Raw genomic sequence first — 17,212 nt, 5'->3', positions numbered from 1 at the left:
TCTTGCTGTGATTTATGTCATAGAGTGTTCTGCCTATGTTTTCCTCTAAGAGTTTGATAGTGTCTGGCCTTATATTTAGGTTTTAATCCATTTTGAGTTTATTTTTGTTTATGGTGTTAAGGAGTGTTCTACACTCATTCTTTTACAAGTATCTGTCCAGTTTTCCCAGCACCACTTATTGAGGAAGCTGTCTTTTCTCCATCGTATATTCTTCACTCCTTTATCAAAGATAAGGTGACCATATGTGCGTGGGTTTATCTCTGGGCTTTCTATCCTGTTCCATTGATCTATATTTCTCTTTTTGTGCCATTACCATAGTGTCTTGATTACTGTAGCTTTGTAGTATAGTCTGAAGTCTGGGAGACTGATTCCTCCAGCTCCATTTTTCTTTGTCAAGTTTGCTTTTGCTATTTGGTGTCTTTTGTGTTTCCAAACAAGTTGTGAAATTTTTTGTTCTATTTCTGTGAAAAATGCCATTGGTAGTTTGATAGGGATTTCATTGAATCTGTAGATTGCTGTGGGTATAAACTTCCCTCCTAGAATTGCTCTTGCTGCATCCCATAGGTTTTGGGTCGTCGTGTTTTCATTGTCATTTGTTTCTAGGTTTTTTTTTATTTCCTTTTTGATTTCTTCAATAATCTCGTGGTTATTAAGTAGTGTACTGTTTAGCCTCCATGTATTTGTGTTTTTTACAGCTTTTTTCCTGTAATTGATTTCTAGTGTCATAGCTTTGTGGTCAGAAAAGATACTTGATACAATTTCAGTTTTCTTAAATTTAACAAGGCTTGATTTGTTACCAAAGATATGAGCAATCCTGGAGAATGTTCCATGAGCACTTGAGAAGAAATTGTATTCTGTTGTTTTTGGATGGAATGTCCTATAAATATCAATTAAATCGTCTTGTTTAATGTATCATTTAGAGCTCGTGGTTCCTTATTTGTTTTCATTTTGGATGATCTGCCCATTGGTGAAAGTGGGGTGTTAAAGTCCCGTACTATTATTCTGTTTCTGTTGATTTACCTTTTATGGCTGTTACCATTTGCCTTATGTACTGAGGTGCTCCTATGTTGGGTGCATAAATATTTACAATTGTTATATTTTCTTCTTGGATTGATCCCTTTATCATTATGTAGTCTCCTTCTTTGTCTCTTCTAATAGTCTTTATTTTAAAGTCTGTTTTTTCTCATATGAGAATTGCTACTCCAACTATCTTTTGATTTCCATTTGCATGGAATATCTTTTTCTATCCCCTCACTTTCAGTCTGTATGTGTCCCTAGGTCTGAAGTGGGTCTCTTGTAGACAGCATAAGTACGGGTCTTGTTTTTGTATCCATTCAGCCAGTCTATGTCTTTTCGTTGGAGCATTTAATCCATTTACATTTAAGGTAATTATCAATATGTATGTTCCTATTACCATTTTCTTAACTGTTTTGGGTTTGTTATTGTAGGTCTTTTCCTTCTCTTGTGTTTCCTGCCTAGAGAAGTTCCTTTAGCATTTGTTGTAAAGCTGGTTGGTGGTGCTGAATTCCCTTAGCTTTTGCTTGTCTGTAAAGGTTTTAATTTTTCTGTCAAATCTGAAAGAGATCCTTGTTGGGTAGAGTAATCTTGGTTGTAGGTTTTTCCCTTTCATCACTTTAAATATGTCCTGCCACTCCATTCTGGCTTGCAGAGTTTCTGCTGAAAGATCAGCTGTTAACCCTATGGGAATTCCCTTGTATATAATTTGTTGTTTTTCCCTTGCTGCTTTTACTATTTTTTCTTTCTATTTAATTTTTGATAGTTTGATTAATATGTGTCTTGGCGTGTTCCTCCTTGGATTTATCCTGTATGGGACTCTCTGTGCTTCCTGTACTTGATTAACTATTTCCTTTCCCATACTAGGGAAGTTTTGAAGTATAGTATCTTCAAATATTTTCTCAGTTCCTTTCTTTTTCTCTTCTTTTCTAGGACCCCTATAATTCGAATGTTGGTGTGTTTAATGTTGTCCCATAGGTCTCTGAGACTGTCCTCAATTCTTTTCATTCTTTTTTCCTTATTCTGCTCTGCAGTAGTTATTTCCACTATTTTATCTTCCAGATTACTTATCCGTTCTTCTACCTCAGTTATTCTGCTATTGATTCCTTCTAGAGAATTTTTCATTTCATTTATTGTGTTATTCAGCATTTTTTGTTTGCTCTTTAGTTCTTCTAGGTCCTTGTTAATCATTTCTTGTATTTTCTCCATTCTATTTAGATTTTGGATCATGTTTACTCTTATTACTCTGAATTGTTTTTCAGGTAGACTGCCTCTTTCCTCTTGTTTTGTTTGGTCTCATGGGTTTTTACCTGTTCCTTCATCTGGTGTGTGTTTCTCTGTCTTCTCATTTTTCTTAACTTACTGTGTTTGGGGTCTCCTTTTCACAGGCTGCAGGTTTGTAGTTCCTGTTCTTTTTGGTGTCTGCTCCCAGTGGCTAAGGTTGGTTCAGTGGGTTGTGTATGCTTCCTGGTGGAGGGGACTAGTGCCTGTGTTCTGGTGGATGAGGCTGGATCTTGTCTTTCTGCTGGGCAGGTCTGCGTCTGGTGGTGTGTTTTGGGGTGTTTGTGACCTTTTTATGATTTTAGGTAGCCTTTCTGCTAGTGGGTGGGGCTTTGTTCCTGTCTTGCTAGTTGTTTGGCATAGGGTGTACAGCACTGTAGCTTGGTGGTCATTGAGTGGAGCTGGGTCTTGGTGTTGAGATGGAGGTCTCTTGTGGACCAATGTCCTGAACTCGGCTCTCCCACCTCAGAGGCACATGCCTGGCTCCTGGCCAGAGCTCGAAGATCCTGTCATCCACATGGCTCAGAATAAAAGGGAGAAAAAAAGAAAGAAAAAAAGGAAAATTAAAAATAATAAAATAAAATAAAGTTATTAAAATAAAAAATAAAATATAATTATTAAAAATAAAAAAATTAAAAAGTAATTAGAGAAAAGTAAAGAAGAGAGCAATCAATCCAATAGATAAAGTCACCAATGATTAGAAGCGCTAAAAACTGTACTAAAGAAAAAAACAAAATGGGCAGACAGAACTCTAGGACAAATTGTAAAAGCAAAGCTATACACACAAAATTACACACAGAAGCATACACATACACACTCACAAAAAGAAAAACAGGAAAAAAATATAGATATCGTAGCTCCCAAAGTTCACCGCCACAATTTGGGATGATTCGTTTTCTATTCAGGTATTCTAGAAATGCAGGGTACATCAAGTTTTTTGTGGAGATTTAATCCGCTGCTCCTGAGGCTGCTGGGAGAGATTTCCCTTTCTGTTCTTTGTTCGCACAAGTCCTGGGGTTCAGCTTTGGATTTGGCCCTGCCTCTGCATGTAGGTCGCCTGAGGGCGTCTGTTCTTTGCTCAGACAGGCCGAGGTTAAAGGAGCAGCTGCTTCGGGGGCTCTGGTTCACTCAGGCCTGAGGGAGGGTGGGGTACGTAATGCGGGGCGAGCCTGCGGCGGCAGAAGCCAGAGTGATGTTGCTGCAGCCTGGGGCACACTGTGTGTTCCCCCAGGGAAGTTGTCCCTGGATTACGGGACCCTGGCAGTGGCGGGCTGCACAGGCTCCTGGGAGGGGAGGTGTGGAGAGTGACCTGTGCTTGCACACAGGCTTCTTGGTGGCTGCAGCAGCAGCCTTAGCGTCTCATGCCCGTCTCTGGGGTCCGCGCTATAGCCGCGGCTTGCGCCCGTCTCTGGAGCTCGTTTAGGCAGTGCTCTGAATCCCCTTTCCTTGTGCACCGTGAAACAAAGAGGCAAGAAAGAGTCTCTTGCCTCTTCGGCAGCTCCAGACTTTTTCCCGGACTCCCTTCCGGCTAGCTGTGGCGCACTAGCCCCTTCAGGCTGTGTTCACGCTGCCAACCCCAGTCCTCTCCCTGGGATCTGGCTTCTGAAGCCTGAGCCTCAGCTCCCAGCCCCCACCCGCCCCAGCGGGTGAGCAGACAAGCCTCTCAGGCTGATGAGTGCTGGTCGGCACCGATCCTCTGTGCGGGAATCTCTCCGCTTTGCCCTCCGCACCCCTGTTGCTGCGCTCTCCTCCGTGTCTCCGAAGTTTCCCCCTTCGCCACCCACAGTCTCCGCCCGCGAAGGGGCTTCCTAGTGTGTGGAAACCTTTCCTCCTTCACAGCTCACTCCCACTGGTGCAGGTACCGTCCCTATTCTTTTGTCTCTGTTTTTCCTTTTTTCTTTTGCCCTACCCAGATACGTGGGGAGTTTCTTGCCTTTTGGGAGGTCTGAGGTCTTCTGCCAGTGTTCAGTAGGTGTTCTGTAGTAGTTGTTCCACATGTAGATGTATTTCTGATGTATTTGTGGGGAGGAAGGTGATCTCCGTGTCTTATTCTTCCGCCATCTTGAAGGTTTCCCCTCTTTTTGTTTTTATAATTTAAACCCTACTTACAATATGGTTAGTGTTCTGGAGTCTGTTTTGTGAACTTAATATTACCACTTTTGTGTATGGCTAGGAGTTATATTTCTCAGAATCCTCGTCCCTTATGTTTCTAGGTTGCAGTTAGCCAAGAATATAACTTGTGGATGATTTGAAAAGTGAAACTGAAGTGGAAACTGTTACTCTCAGCAAGTTATAATTATCAGAGATGGTGTCAGCAGGCTCTAGCTTCTAGCTTGTCTTCCCGACTATTGGCCTTGATAATGAACAGAGGTCTTAAGCTAATTACCAAGGGCTTGATTGTACTCTGTAGAGAGAAAACTTCCAAGGATCTTTGCATGTCTTTTCTCCTCCATCTCCTTAGTGCTACCACTTTGATAGCCAGATGTGCACTGTTTCTGGGATTTTCCTGTAAGCTCTGACTTATTCACACAGACTGCTGCTGCAAGTATCATGGATAGTGACTCTCTGGTCCTTTGACATCCCCTTTTCCAGAATTCTAACTTCCTCATCTCCTCTTATATATGTGTACATTGTAATTCCTATAGCAAACTACGTGTTTGCACAGTATTTTCTGTGGCTGTGGTTTCCTGAATGAGCCCTGACAGAGATTTTATGTATCCGTTCTTTGGGGGCAGAACCTTAAGGCTGTGATTCTGGAATTTGTTCTTTGATCTGATGGTTTTAAAGACATTAATAGCCCCTTTGCCAGTGGTAAGTGAAACACTGGGAGTCCATGACAGTTAGTGACAAAATTGTTACTGAAATCATCACTTTTAATTATCTGGAGTCAAAGGTTTATAGATGTCTAGACTTTGTATGACCACATAGCTGCTGCCATTCAAAATTATAGCGGAAATAAAGAGCATAAGGACTTTGGGGTTGGTTTCCTATAAGAGCCCTGGAGAATTTGAAGGAGGAAAAATGAACTCACAGCTTTACATTTCCATATAAAGACCAGAGTACTAGCAAATTTCTGTTAGTCCTGAAATATACCCTATCCCCTATTAATCACAGGTTTAATATTTATGAAACCAAACCTACATTTGTTCCTTTTGTGGTTAAATTACGCTGTAAATTAAAATTACAGCCTTGCAGGGTCTCATGTTAAATTTAGAATATTGATTGGGGAATAGTAACATGCGGAATATGGGATTGCGGACATAAGATCACAGTAAAATGTGACACTCTAAATTCTGAAAAATCTGCTCTGTTAGTATACCCTAGCAGGAAGAGGGTAGCCAACTCCTGCCTAAATAAAATGTAATGACCACTTATAAGTAAATAAATAAATATTTGGTAGGTATAGTAGGCTGAAAAATGTCCTCCAATTATATCAGGTCTTCATTCCTGGTACCTTTAAATGTTACTTATTTGGAAGAAAGGTCTTTGCAGATATGACTAAGTTAAGAATGTTGAGAAGAGGGGATAATCCAGGGTAATCTGGGTGGACCCTAAATGCTATAACATGACAAATGGCCTTATAAGAGAGAGGTACAGTGAGATACCCCACCACACAGAAAGAAGAGGGGATGGTGATGTGAAGACAGAGGCAGAGATTGAAGTGGTGCAGCCACAAGCCAAGGAATGCTGTCATTCACTAGAAACTAGGAGAAGCAAAAAATGGATTCTTTTTGAGAACCTCCAGAAGGAGAAGACACCTTGATTTTGGTGATGGAAACTGATTTTGGACCTCTGGCCTCCAGAACTGTGAGAAGTACATTTCTGTTGTTTTAATCTACCAAGTTTGCAATACTTTTTTTTTTTTTTTTAATAGCAGCCTTAGGAAACTAATAGAATAGAAAATTCTTCAGTGCCTCAAGATATACTCCAGCACCTCTGTGGCTTCTAGACCTATAAGCAGACTCAGATTTTCCTAGGCTTCAGGATGTTGCGTACACAATGTCATTAGTAAGAGTTATCTTATGCACCAAACTAATTGCAAGACTTTTCCAGTTGAAGAGGCATATGTATGAGAACATATCCTAAAAGTAGAAGGAGGGGATAGAAGGATGTGATGTTGGAGTGGATTGAATTCATTGATATAACCACACTTAACTAGAAATTATGGAGGTAATTAATTAACTTGAGAAACTTGGAGTGGATCTAGCAGTTTCTTGTATTGGTTCACTGGACTCTGGACACAAAGGTAAATTAAGTTGACGTGTCAGAATTTCCTTGATATATGGTAGAGAAAGACACACTAAGGTTTAGAGAGATTGGATGCTAGGATGTATTTACTATGTATGGCCTGCTCTGCTCTTCAATCCTCTCCTATGTCCTCCAGGAGGACACAGAGTCTTTGACAAATATATTATTAAGAGGAGCATAAGCATCCTTGAAGAGCTCTGAGGTGACTGTTTCCTGAAGATCAACAGTGACAGTGGGAGAAGTTGCCACTAAAATGGGCACTCTGAATTCAGTGGGATAATGGGATCCCAGAGTGGCAGGGACCAAGTGACAACAATTAACCTGCCGTGAAATGGTAGGCATGATTACTGCATGGATAGCAGGGTTGATACAGTTAGTCAGAATAGTTTGACCTTCAGGAATCTTTGACTTCGACTAATTGGTTCAGGTGTCTCTACTACTGAAATAGATGGGTACCCTACCATATAGCCTTTTATTTGATTTGTATAAATAGACAAATTCTAAGTCTGGTAAAAAAAAAATTAACTTGAATTAGCACAAAATAGAGTTAAGGATCTTTAACCAGTACCCAAACTTGAACTTGTAAAGAAGTTGAGAGCCACTTGAAAATCTTTTTTCTTTCTTGTATCACCCTCTCATCTAATAAAATATTAATTGATAATGATTAACCTTAAATCTCAATATGTAAGTACAGGATACTGAAGGAGAGGTATGAGCCAACTTAGTGAAGAACTAATACTCAAGTTGATTATCAAAAGGAAAGAATGGAGAGATAACCAGTAAGGACTTACTGTATAGCACAGAGAACTCTACTCAATATTCTGTAATAACATATATGGAAAAGAATCTGAAAAAAGAATGAATATATGTATAACTGAATCACTATGCTGTACACCTGAAAGTAACACAACACTGTAAATCAACTATACTCCAATAAAATAAAAAAAAAAAAAAAAAGGAAAGAATGGGGAAAATCCAGGTAAGAAGGATGAGTCCTGCTTGGAGTGGAAAAACAGACATACAGGTGGAAAAAAGACATACAGGATGTTTTGCATCTTCCTTTAAGAAGATAGCCACTGTATTTTTGGTTTTATGAATATAGTTGTACTCTTTTATTGGAATCATGATTTTGCTATTGTTTTACTTAGAATTAGATATGATTAAAATATGTATGTGTGGATATCAAGTTGACAGGAGGTTGGACTGCTGGATTGTGTTTTGTCAACTTGTAGTTACTGCTCCAGTCTAAAGCTAGAAAAATATTTACCACAATTCCTTTTCCTTATTGGTTTCAGGTTAGCACTGACTGAGGGAGGAATTTGCATGAGATTGGAAGATGGAAGTATAGCAGAAGCCATTGCTCTCAGAAGGTTGATGTACAGATGCCTGGCAGTCTCCAGCTTCCAGATCATCCTCCCCACTACTAGTCTAGTTAAACAACAGTGGCCTCAAGCACTAGAGTACACTTTCAATAGAAATGACAGCTTCCAAAGACCTCTCCATGAGCTCTCCTTTTGTGGGTCCACTTCAGCAGCCAGAAGAGTATGGCTGGAGGAATTTTCCTGCAAGCTCCGAGTTGCCCAATCAAGTCAGTGTAGAGGCTGTGATGGTGAGTAACTTCCTTTATTTCTCCAACTCCTGTCTTCCACACCTCAATTTTTCCAGCAGTAATTTCTATTTTCCTCACTATAGTTTTAACTGTCTCTTTTCCTGGCTGAACATTGACTGATTGATACAATTAGTATTTTAATAATATTTAATGATACCAGATTTCTTATTTATACTATTATGCAATGAAGTAGTCTCTCTATGGACCATCATTATCACATACTCATGAAATGCAGTGGATAATAAAACTCTGCCCTAAAAGTGGTCACTAATTAAAAGAGGAAATATATTATTAACACATATTATATCTACATTTGTATAGCTTGACTATGATTTTCTCAGTGACATCTTGCAAATATTGACTACATCATTAATATTTGATTGATATTTGTAACTCCACTAATAAGCCTTTTACTACTCTTACAAATGCTATGGTTTCAGATATTTTTCATAATTATGTAAAGGGTATGTCAGTTTGAAGGTAAAATGCCTGCTTCTAAAATTATGGATTATGACAGAATTCAATGATAGATTTTATTTATGACTTCTGTTCCTAATTCTTTTGAATGTTTGAAATCCATCATACCATCACCATCTGACTATTCACTGGAAGAGTCACTAAAACAGAAAGCATTAGCTGTGTTTGCAATGAACAAATAAGCAAACAAGCGAGTTAAATCAGTACTTTAAAAATGTTACAAATAACTATGCACAGTAGTCTTTTCCAAATGGCCCAAAGTTATTTCTATGTTTTTCTTTTAGAAAGCAAGCAGTCTTAGTTCCTTTGATCTTAGACAAGAAAAATCTGCTTATCTTTGATATTTTCATAACACTGGCCATATTGTATTTAATGTTTTACTTTTCTAAAACTTGGTTGGAGAGTAATATCTCCTACAAAGGTCATGACTTTAGAAGACGCGTGAAGTGAAGTTAGTGGCACAAAACAGTGGGTAATAAAGCATCATACAAGTCAATGATTAACAAGGTCAACTGCTTCATATCTATTTGTGGTTCAGCACAGCTGGAGTGAAAAAAATCATAATGCTTGACTGGCACTGTGCAGCAGTGTAATGTGGGATAATAAGGGAGCTGAAATCATCAATTTACAAAAACTGTTAGTCTGACTAGGCAAACACGAAAAGAAAAGGCAAATTGTCAAAAAGAAAGATGGGGAAAAATCCATGTGAGAAATACAATGATGGAATACAAAAGTGCATGCCTCACACTCCTTTAAACAACAGACCTGGAATACTAAAGCTGGTATTAAGTTCTGAGTTAAACTGGTATATTGAACTTTCTTTGAAAGCGGCAAAACTCTACTTTCTTCCATCGTCAATCCTGTGAGCAAAAATAGGACTTTTATATATTGGCAACCCGAATACAAATTTTATTTGAGAAACAGCCATAAGAGCTTTAACTAGTAAATGCTATGATTATACTAGCGTTTCTTACATCATATATCTCAGGACTAATCTCAAACAGCAAGGGTTTTTGTTGTGTTTTTTGTTTTGCTCTGTAAAACGGGTTATACCAACACATGCGAACATACATAAATCCATGTAAACTTTAGGGAAATAATTGTGAGAGATGGAGATTTTTATGTAGTGTTATGTCTTGTAAAAAATAGCTTCAACATTGAGAGAGAGATGTAGCTGTCAATTATGATGTTGCTCTGCCCTTTTCTGCAGTTTCCAAAGTCTTTGAGGATATTTATACACTCTGACTTCTTAACCATTCATTTAGCTCTGATACCCAGAGAAGCAAAGTGCCCATTGACATTAGCGAGAGGTTTACTTGCACTAACAGCTGAAATGAAGTGCCCAGGGGAAGCTTTTTTCTAAACCAAAGTATTCATAAGGTGCATGCATTTTTCAAGGAGTCAAAGCTACCCTGTACTTGCAATCATTTGCTCTTTGTACTTGTCTGGGGCCGCCCAATCAATTATAGGAACATTAAAATGGAGAAGTGCTCAGCTAATGGTGCATAATGTCGGAGGTGTAGCCCTCTGCTTTTGTCTTCTTTGCACATTTGCTTTTTGATGTGAGAAATCAATTAAGATGACTAGCAAAACACACCACAGACATTCTGAAGAAATCTTTTCCTTCTCTTTTATGTGTTTGAGAGAGCTTCCCAATCATTAACTAAGTCATATTCAGTAAGCCTCCCCTATTAATTGTCTCCTTTTCACCTTTATGGGTGAGGCAGTTGACTTTCATTTAGTCAAATGCATTTGTCATTTCCAGAGATGATCAGAGAATACCATGTGTGTGGGCATCTGTGCAGTTTAAGATCTCCTCTGGAAAGAGATTCTCACATATAAATATTCAATAAAACAGGAAAGTTGTCAAAATATATTCTTGGAGTTTATACCCACAGGTTGAGCCTGGATTTCTCATCCATATTTGTAGGAATTAGAAACATTAAGACGTGTTTTCCTATCTTTAGGAAAAAACAAACAAACAAACAAAATTATGGTAACCCACTTATTTAGGAGAAAGGAGGATGACAATTGGGCAGAAAAGAAATGAAATGGTAACTGTTTCTATTTTCATGGAAGATTTTTATTGATTAGATATTGAATCTTGTTTTTATACCTATCAAGTTAGTGTCCAGTTTAAATAAAAGAATAAAATCAATCTTCTAGATAGAATAAATGACGACTTTAAATCAGCTGTTCACATTGTGACCAGTGTATTAGACCAATGTATTAGTAATAGCACATCTGCTAGTAGTATGTATAAAAATAAAACATGATACAATATCAAGCTCATTTTACATTTCTAGTCATAATTTTTATATACTTTCATTTTATTTGTTCCTTAGCCAAACATAATTTCTTTCCAGCTCTGCAGTTTTAGACTACTTTTCATGGCTTGTATAAATAGCAGCAGTTTGTAGAATGTGAGTCCTGTTTCAAATTGATTACTCCAAATATAGGTAGGTTATGGTCTCTCTCTACCTTGCTATATACGCCCATTATAAATAACTGATTTTACTATAGGAAGGTATTTTTCAATGGTTATGCAGCAAATACCTGACACTTTACCTATAAATGATCCTTTCTCTTTGCCTTGCAATTGATTAATTATGTTTGCTTTGAAGGTATTTAAGGTATCAGGGTTGTGAAGAGAGGGGAGGGAAGGAATAAGAAAATGATTTATAAAACCTTGGACTTTGGATTTCTATTGGTTAAAGGCAGGCTGAACAAAAGAAAGTTCCCAGAGCTAGGGAATGTCTAGTTTACTCAGTAGAGCAAAACTGAAACCAATGAAAAATTTCCTTTAAAAACAGATTTTTCATTTTGTAGTGATGCTCTGTGCATGGTCTCTAGGAAGCATTTTAGATGTAGTACATTAGAAAAGGTTTTCTGTCCCCTGGGAAATAACAACCCCAGTAGAAAAAGTTACATCCTCCTTTAGTTGCTGAGATGGAGAATGTCAGACAAACTTTGTTGTTCTCATTCTGTCTTGCAACACAAGCTAGATTTCTGACAAGCTGTCAAGTTGCCCAAAGGTTTGCATACCCTTCTTCCCTGTAGGTGTTGCCTTCCCCAGTGTGAACTGAAATGGGAAATATATCTAAAAACAGGATAGAGAGAATGATATAATTAAGGTTTTTCTGATCATCTATTCTTTGCTGAGGGAAGAGCTCAGTTATTTCACGGGACTCGTTGGAAATGCTTTGCGGTGTGAATCATAGCATGTGAGAAGGAGGTTCTTATCTGGAACTCTGTTGAGCTCTTTCGTAAATTTGGTCCCTGGAATTTTGGAACAGACACATGAAAGATGCTAGCTAAATGATTTGGTGGAATGTCACCTTGAACTTTTTTTTACAGTACTATATCTCTGAATAAATATTTTTGGCCTATTGAACAAATTTCTGATATTTTGCATTTTACAGCTTTTCTTTTGTCCTTTCTTTAAAAACAGCCACAGAAGACTCTTTTTGAGTATTTTCTTACTTTCTTCTTCAAACTCATTTTAAAGAGTTAATGTTTCTTTTTATTCCACTGTTTTTAAGATTTTAGTTATCATAGCTATGACTTGACTCTAATTGGAAAAAGAATATGTGTATAAACGTGTAGCTATCCTGTAGTGAGCATTACCACAGAGAATGAATATCTGAGCAGAAAGAAAAAAAGGTTATATGATATGCTGTTCAGAAATGGCATTAGGGGTATTTCAGGACTGATCTGGGCGAGGGGTTTGAGGCACCTGAATGAGCCCTGTGTACTTTGGAGGGCTTCAGAGTGAAAGGCATGGAGTAGTATTTATTGATCTCTGACACTGACCTCATTCTAACCTCATCTTTCTGTGAGCCTTGCAGTCTCTAACCTGCAAAGGGAAGTATATCTCCTTTCTTGTTTTTAAAGAGTCAAATAATGGCTCTAGGAGAAATTTTTTTTAAAAGATTTTCTTTAACTCAGTGAGTCAGTAAAAAGCCAAAACATTTTCTTTTTCAAGTCTTAGAGTTGTGATCTTTATTTACTTTAATCAAGGTAGCTTTTAGTTGTGTTAGCTACCGTGTGAGGGAGGCTGGGTGTTTGAGATCGGTCTCTCACTTCTGCTGCTGCCATTGCAGCTCGTTTGTTCCTGTGCACACCTTAGGAACTTGGGAGGTTTGCTAATTGACTGTTGCTCAGTACATTGTGTGTGTGTGTGTGTGTGTGTGTGTGTGTGTGTGTGTGAGAACACACACATACGTGCTTGCATTTGCACACAAGTTGAAAATACTGAAATCAAATCTTATTCTTTTAGAGGCTTGTCAAGTGGACAAAAAGTGAAAATGTAAGTTGTGTGAATTACTAGTCTGTGTGTACTTTGTAAAAATATTGTCTTAGACATGTACTTTTGTGTACTCTAAGAAAAGGGTACATTTATTAGGTGGTAGCACTGTATAGGCTGAGAACATGATCTTGCACATATACATTATCATTCATTGTCCTTATGGACAAACTTATCAAATAATAGTCAATGTCTTCAACCCCCCCAGCCCCTTTTAGCTTGGCAAACCCGTCTTATGGTTTCTTATACATGGTGAATCACTCTGCACCTGAATAGGGTATTTCTTAGAAATATGTGGAGAAACTTTTTATTTTAGGAAGGTCCTGTGATTTAGGACTCAAGGTCAATGGAAATGCTATCACTCACTTATACTTCCAGGGGCTTTATACTTTACACTGTGGTCTTCGCAGACATGATTTTCTAGTGGTAGGCCTTGCAGATACCTTCCTCATTTTCTAGATGAGGAAACAGAGACTCAGGGGAGCAAATGGCTGACATGATAGCATCAGGACCAGTTATCAGGTGTCCTGGCGACAAGTCAGTGTCTAGCTCTGAAGAGCTTCCCGGTTATTTTTGCTCAAGTAACTGAGTAGAAATGAACTATTCTTATTTTCTAAAACAAACAACAAACTAAAAAAATAAGACCTATAAGAAAGACTTGGGGGAATCTGCCTAAGGAATAATTGCTAGAAGTTGAAGTTAGTACAGAAATGAAAATATACACTAACACTTTAATGTTTAATGTCCCCAGTATCTTTTTATGCCAGAAGTCCTTACCATTATCAGTGATTAATTGGATAAATAAAATGAGTACAAATGTTTGCATTTGACCCTATTGGAAACTGAAAGTCCTTTCCAAATCCAAATGGCTGATATAGTGAACAAATAAAATTTCAAATCCCTCAAAGCTTAAGTTGGGTTTTGAAGGCAGAAGCATTTCCCCCATAATGAAATTAGTAGTTTCATTTATAATTTATTAATTACATTGCATTTCTCTACATAAATAGACAAAGAGTTAATACAAATAAAGATTGCCTTCAAGCTTTACTGAATATTTGAATAGCTTTTGATGAAGAATATTGAATGAAAATACAGTATAATTTTACTACATAAACTAAACTATAAAAAATAATAGGATATAATAATAGGTAGAACAATATGTCTTCATTTGAAGTGACAAATAAATCAAATTACAGCAGCAGTAGCCCGTATTTAAATATCTTTTTCTTATAATTAAAAAACTCAGCAAAAAAACACAACTCATTCTTGCTTACAAATATATGTGATTCCAAATATTATACACATCCTAAAAAAATAAATAAAAATAAAGTCTTTATAGTCAATGCCAAAAGTAAATGACAGCTTAGAGTCAGTGACTAAAATAATCTAATGGCTCTCTGTATTTGTAAGGAACCTCAGGATCTTATAATTTATTAAATTGTTCCACAGTCAAGAATGACCTTCATAAAACTCTTTAAGCTAAATCCAGTGATGTTAGGTTCCTGGTAAGAATTTCCAGCAGTGACAGCCAATATTCTACTGTTTTATTGATTCCATTATTTCAATAAATTTATTTTAAAAGATCATATTAACCAAACTGTAAAATATTTAAATGTCTTTCCTTTTGGAAACATTGAATTTTAGTGACCAAGAGCCAAGTTTGGTTTTTATTCCTAGATTCATAGGTGAGAACTAGGAGTCATTGTGAGGGATATGACTACAGTCAAATTTCTAATTTTATTAATGAGTCTGCTGAATTTATTTCTTACTAATTTGATGTAAATAGTTTTAAGCTTCTTATTAAGTAAAATTTTAGTAGTTAGAGGCTTGGACTCGGGTTAGCAGCTGGATTTGAATCCTTGCTCGACCTCTAACTGAGAGAATAGAGTAAATCTATTAACTTCTTTTTTTTTTTTTATAAATTTATTTATTTATTTTTAGCTGTGTTGGGTCTTTGTTTCTGTGTGAGGGCTTTCTCTAGTTGCGGCAAGCGGGGGCCACTCTTCATTGCGATGCGCGGGCCTCTCACTATCGCGGCCTCTCTTGTTGCGGAGCACAGACTCCAGACATGCAGGCTCAGTAGCTGTGGCTCACGGGCCCAGTTGCTCTGCGGCATGTGGGATCTTCCCAGACCAGGGCTCGAACCCGTGTCCCCTGCATTGGCAGGCAGATTCTCAACCACTGCGCCACCAGGGAAGCCCTATTAACTTCTTTTAATCCACATTGATAAAAATGTAGATAAAAATAACACTGATCTTAAGGATTTGTTGTGAGAATTAAATTAAGTACCCATTAAATTATTTTATTCATTCATTTAACACATTTATTTAAATTGCTTTCAAAATTCTCTTCTCTGTGCTATTTCTGCTATATCTAAAGCTACCATTTTATTTTCCTCCATTTTTTGTACATAACATCTTGAAAGAGTTTCTGCATTCAAAGCCATTTCCACACGGGTGCTTACTCACAAAACTCTCACTTTTCATCCCTTCTTTAGCATCTGCATCAAACACTGAAATGAAATTTTTTCAGAGATTCCCAACCTTCTAGGGTATTGTTTAAATCTTTTTGCCTCTTGACTTGTGTGCCTTATGAGTTAATTTGCTATCCACTACTTTCTGAAAGGTCTGCTGTGATTTCTATGGCATTGTGCTCTCCTCCACCTTCTCCTACTTTTAAAAAGCAACATGACTTAGTGGTTTAAGAGAGCAGATTCTTCTTAGGCAGAGAACTTGGACTTCCAGAAGAGTTAGTTTCCAGGCATCCATTCCCAGGTCCAGGCCTGGCAATCAGAGTAATATGTGCTGAGGAACCTTATATCTGTAAGGATTTTCCTGAAACCAACAATATTTTGAAAATAGTAGCTGATTTTTCTGCAAGCGTTAAAAAGCCACATACACTATTACAGAGAGTCAAAGCCTGCACAACAGAAGAGGATCAGGAGAAGCTGATGCAAATTACAAGTCTGCATTCACTGAATGCCTTTCTGCTACCAATTAAAACTGTGGGTGTGTAGGGTGACTGTCGTTCTTATAGTTATGTGTGTGGAATCTCCAGTAAGGATGAGCCTGACTGGGAATCTCTTATTTTCCTGGCTAGACTTATACCTCGCATGTGTCACAACATTAACAGAGTTGTCTATATATTTGGCCCACCAGTTAAAGAACCTCCTACAGATGTTACTCCCACTTTCTTTTTTTTTTAATTATTATTTATTTATTTATTTATGGCTGTGTTGGGTCTTCGTTTCTGTGCGAGGGCTCTCTCCAGTTGCGGCAAGCGGGGGCCACTCTTCATCGCGGTGCGCGGGCCTCTCACTATCGCGGCCTCTCTTGTTGCGGAGCACAGGCTCCAGACGCGCAGGCTCAGTAATTGTGGCTCACGGGCCCAGTTGCTCCGCGGCATGTGGGATCCTCCCAGACCAGGGCTCGAACCCGTGTCCCCTGCACTGGCAGGCAGACTCTCAACCACTGCACCACCAGGGAAGCCCCTCCCACTTTCTTGACAACAGGGGTGCTCAGTACTTTACGCCAAGCTGATTTTGAGGCCCATAACATTCTCAGGGAGTCTGGGTATGCTGGGAAAATCAGCCAGATGCTGGTGATTTTGACACCTTTACATTTTGATCGGGACCCACTTCAGAAGCAGCCTTCATGCCAGAGATCCGTGGTTATTCGAACCTTTATTACTAGTGATTTCATGACTGGTACACCTGCAACCCCTGGCAATGAGATCCCTGTAGAGGTGGTGTTAAAGATGGTCACTGAGACTAAGAAGATTCCTGGTATTTCTCTAATTATGTATGACTTAACATCAAAGCCCCCAGGAACTACTGAGTGGGAGTAATAAACTTCTTGTTCTACTAAAAAAAAAAAAAAGAGAGCAGATTCTTGAACTAAATAGCCTTCAAATCCTAGTCCATATTACTAGCTGTATGACCCTAAGGAAGTTAGTTAAAATTTCTGCTTCTTATTCTGTGCAATGAAGCTGAGCGATACATCAGGAGAATAAAATGAGTTACATGTAAATGTTCAGAATGGTGTCTGTCACATAAGCATTCTCTATTATCTTTTCTTATATGATATAATCTCAATTATTTATGTATAAAAAAAGAAATCAAAATAATCTACCATAAAGTTTATTATTAATTTGTGGAATATTATAATTTTTTCCTTCTTTGCACTTTTCTACATTTTTTCTTATATTCTGCAATGAGAATCAATCACAGTAAAATAAGAAAACACCACATTTTAAACAAATTGTCAAAGTAATCAAAA

General features: G+C 37.9%; 1 protein-coding gene across 1 annotated transcript; it reads left to right on the top strand.

The window, feature by feature from the left end:
* The first annotated feature begins 15,659 nt into the window (after positions 1-15,659).
* LOC118902302 (GMP synthase [glutamine-hydrolyzing]-like) lies at positions 15,660-16,799 on the top strand. Its single transcript, XM_036866481.1, has 2 exons — positions 15,660-16,117; positions 16,426-16,799. The coding sequence occupies exons 1-2, from the start codon at positions 16,048-16,050 to the stop codon at positions 16,779-16,781; spliced, it is 426 nt and encodes a 141-aa protein (XP_036722376.1). The 5' UTR covers positions 15,660-16,047; the 3' UTR covers positions 16,782-16,799.
* Positions 16,800-17,212: the final 413 nt, after the last annotated feature.

Source organism: Balaenoptera musculus, chromosome 10, assembly GCF_009873245.2.
Source record: "Balaenoptera musculus isolate JJ_BM4_2016_0621 chromosome 10, mBalMus1.pri.v3, whole genome shotgun sequence".
Classification (NCBI taxonomy): domain Eukaryota; kingdom Metazoa; phylum Chordata; class Mammalia; order Artiodactyla; family Balaenopteridae; genus Balaenoptera; species Balaenoptera musculus.
This window is presented reverse-complemented; position numbering and strand designations above follow the sequence as displayed.

Excerpts from the sequence above, each read along its gene's own strand:
- LOC118902302 (XM_036866481.1), top strand. The coding sequence starts at position 16,048 with ATGTGTCACAACATTAACAGAGTTGTCTATATATTTGGCCCACCAGTT. Across the intron at positions 16,118-16,425 it reads AGAACCTCCTACAGATGTTA|CTCCCACTTTCTTGACAACA; the intron begins CTCCCACTTTCT and ends CCAGGGAAGCCC.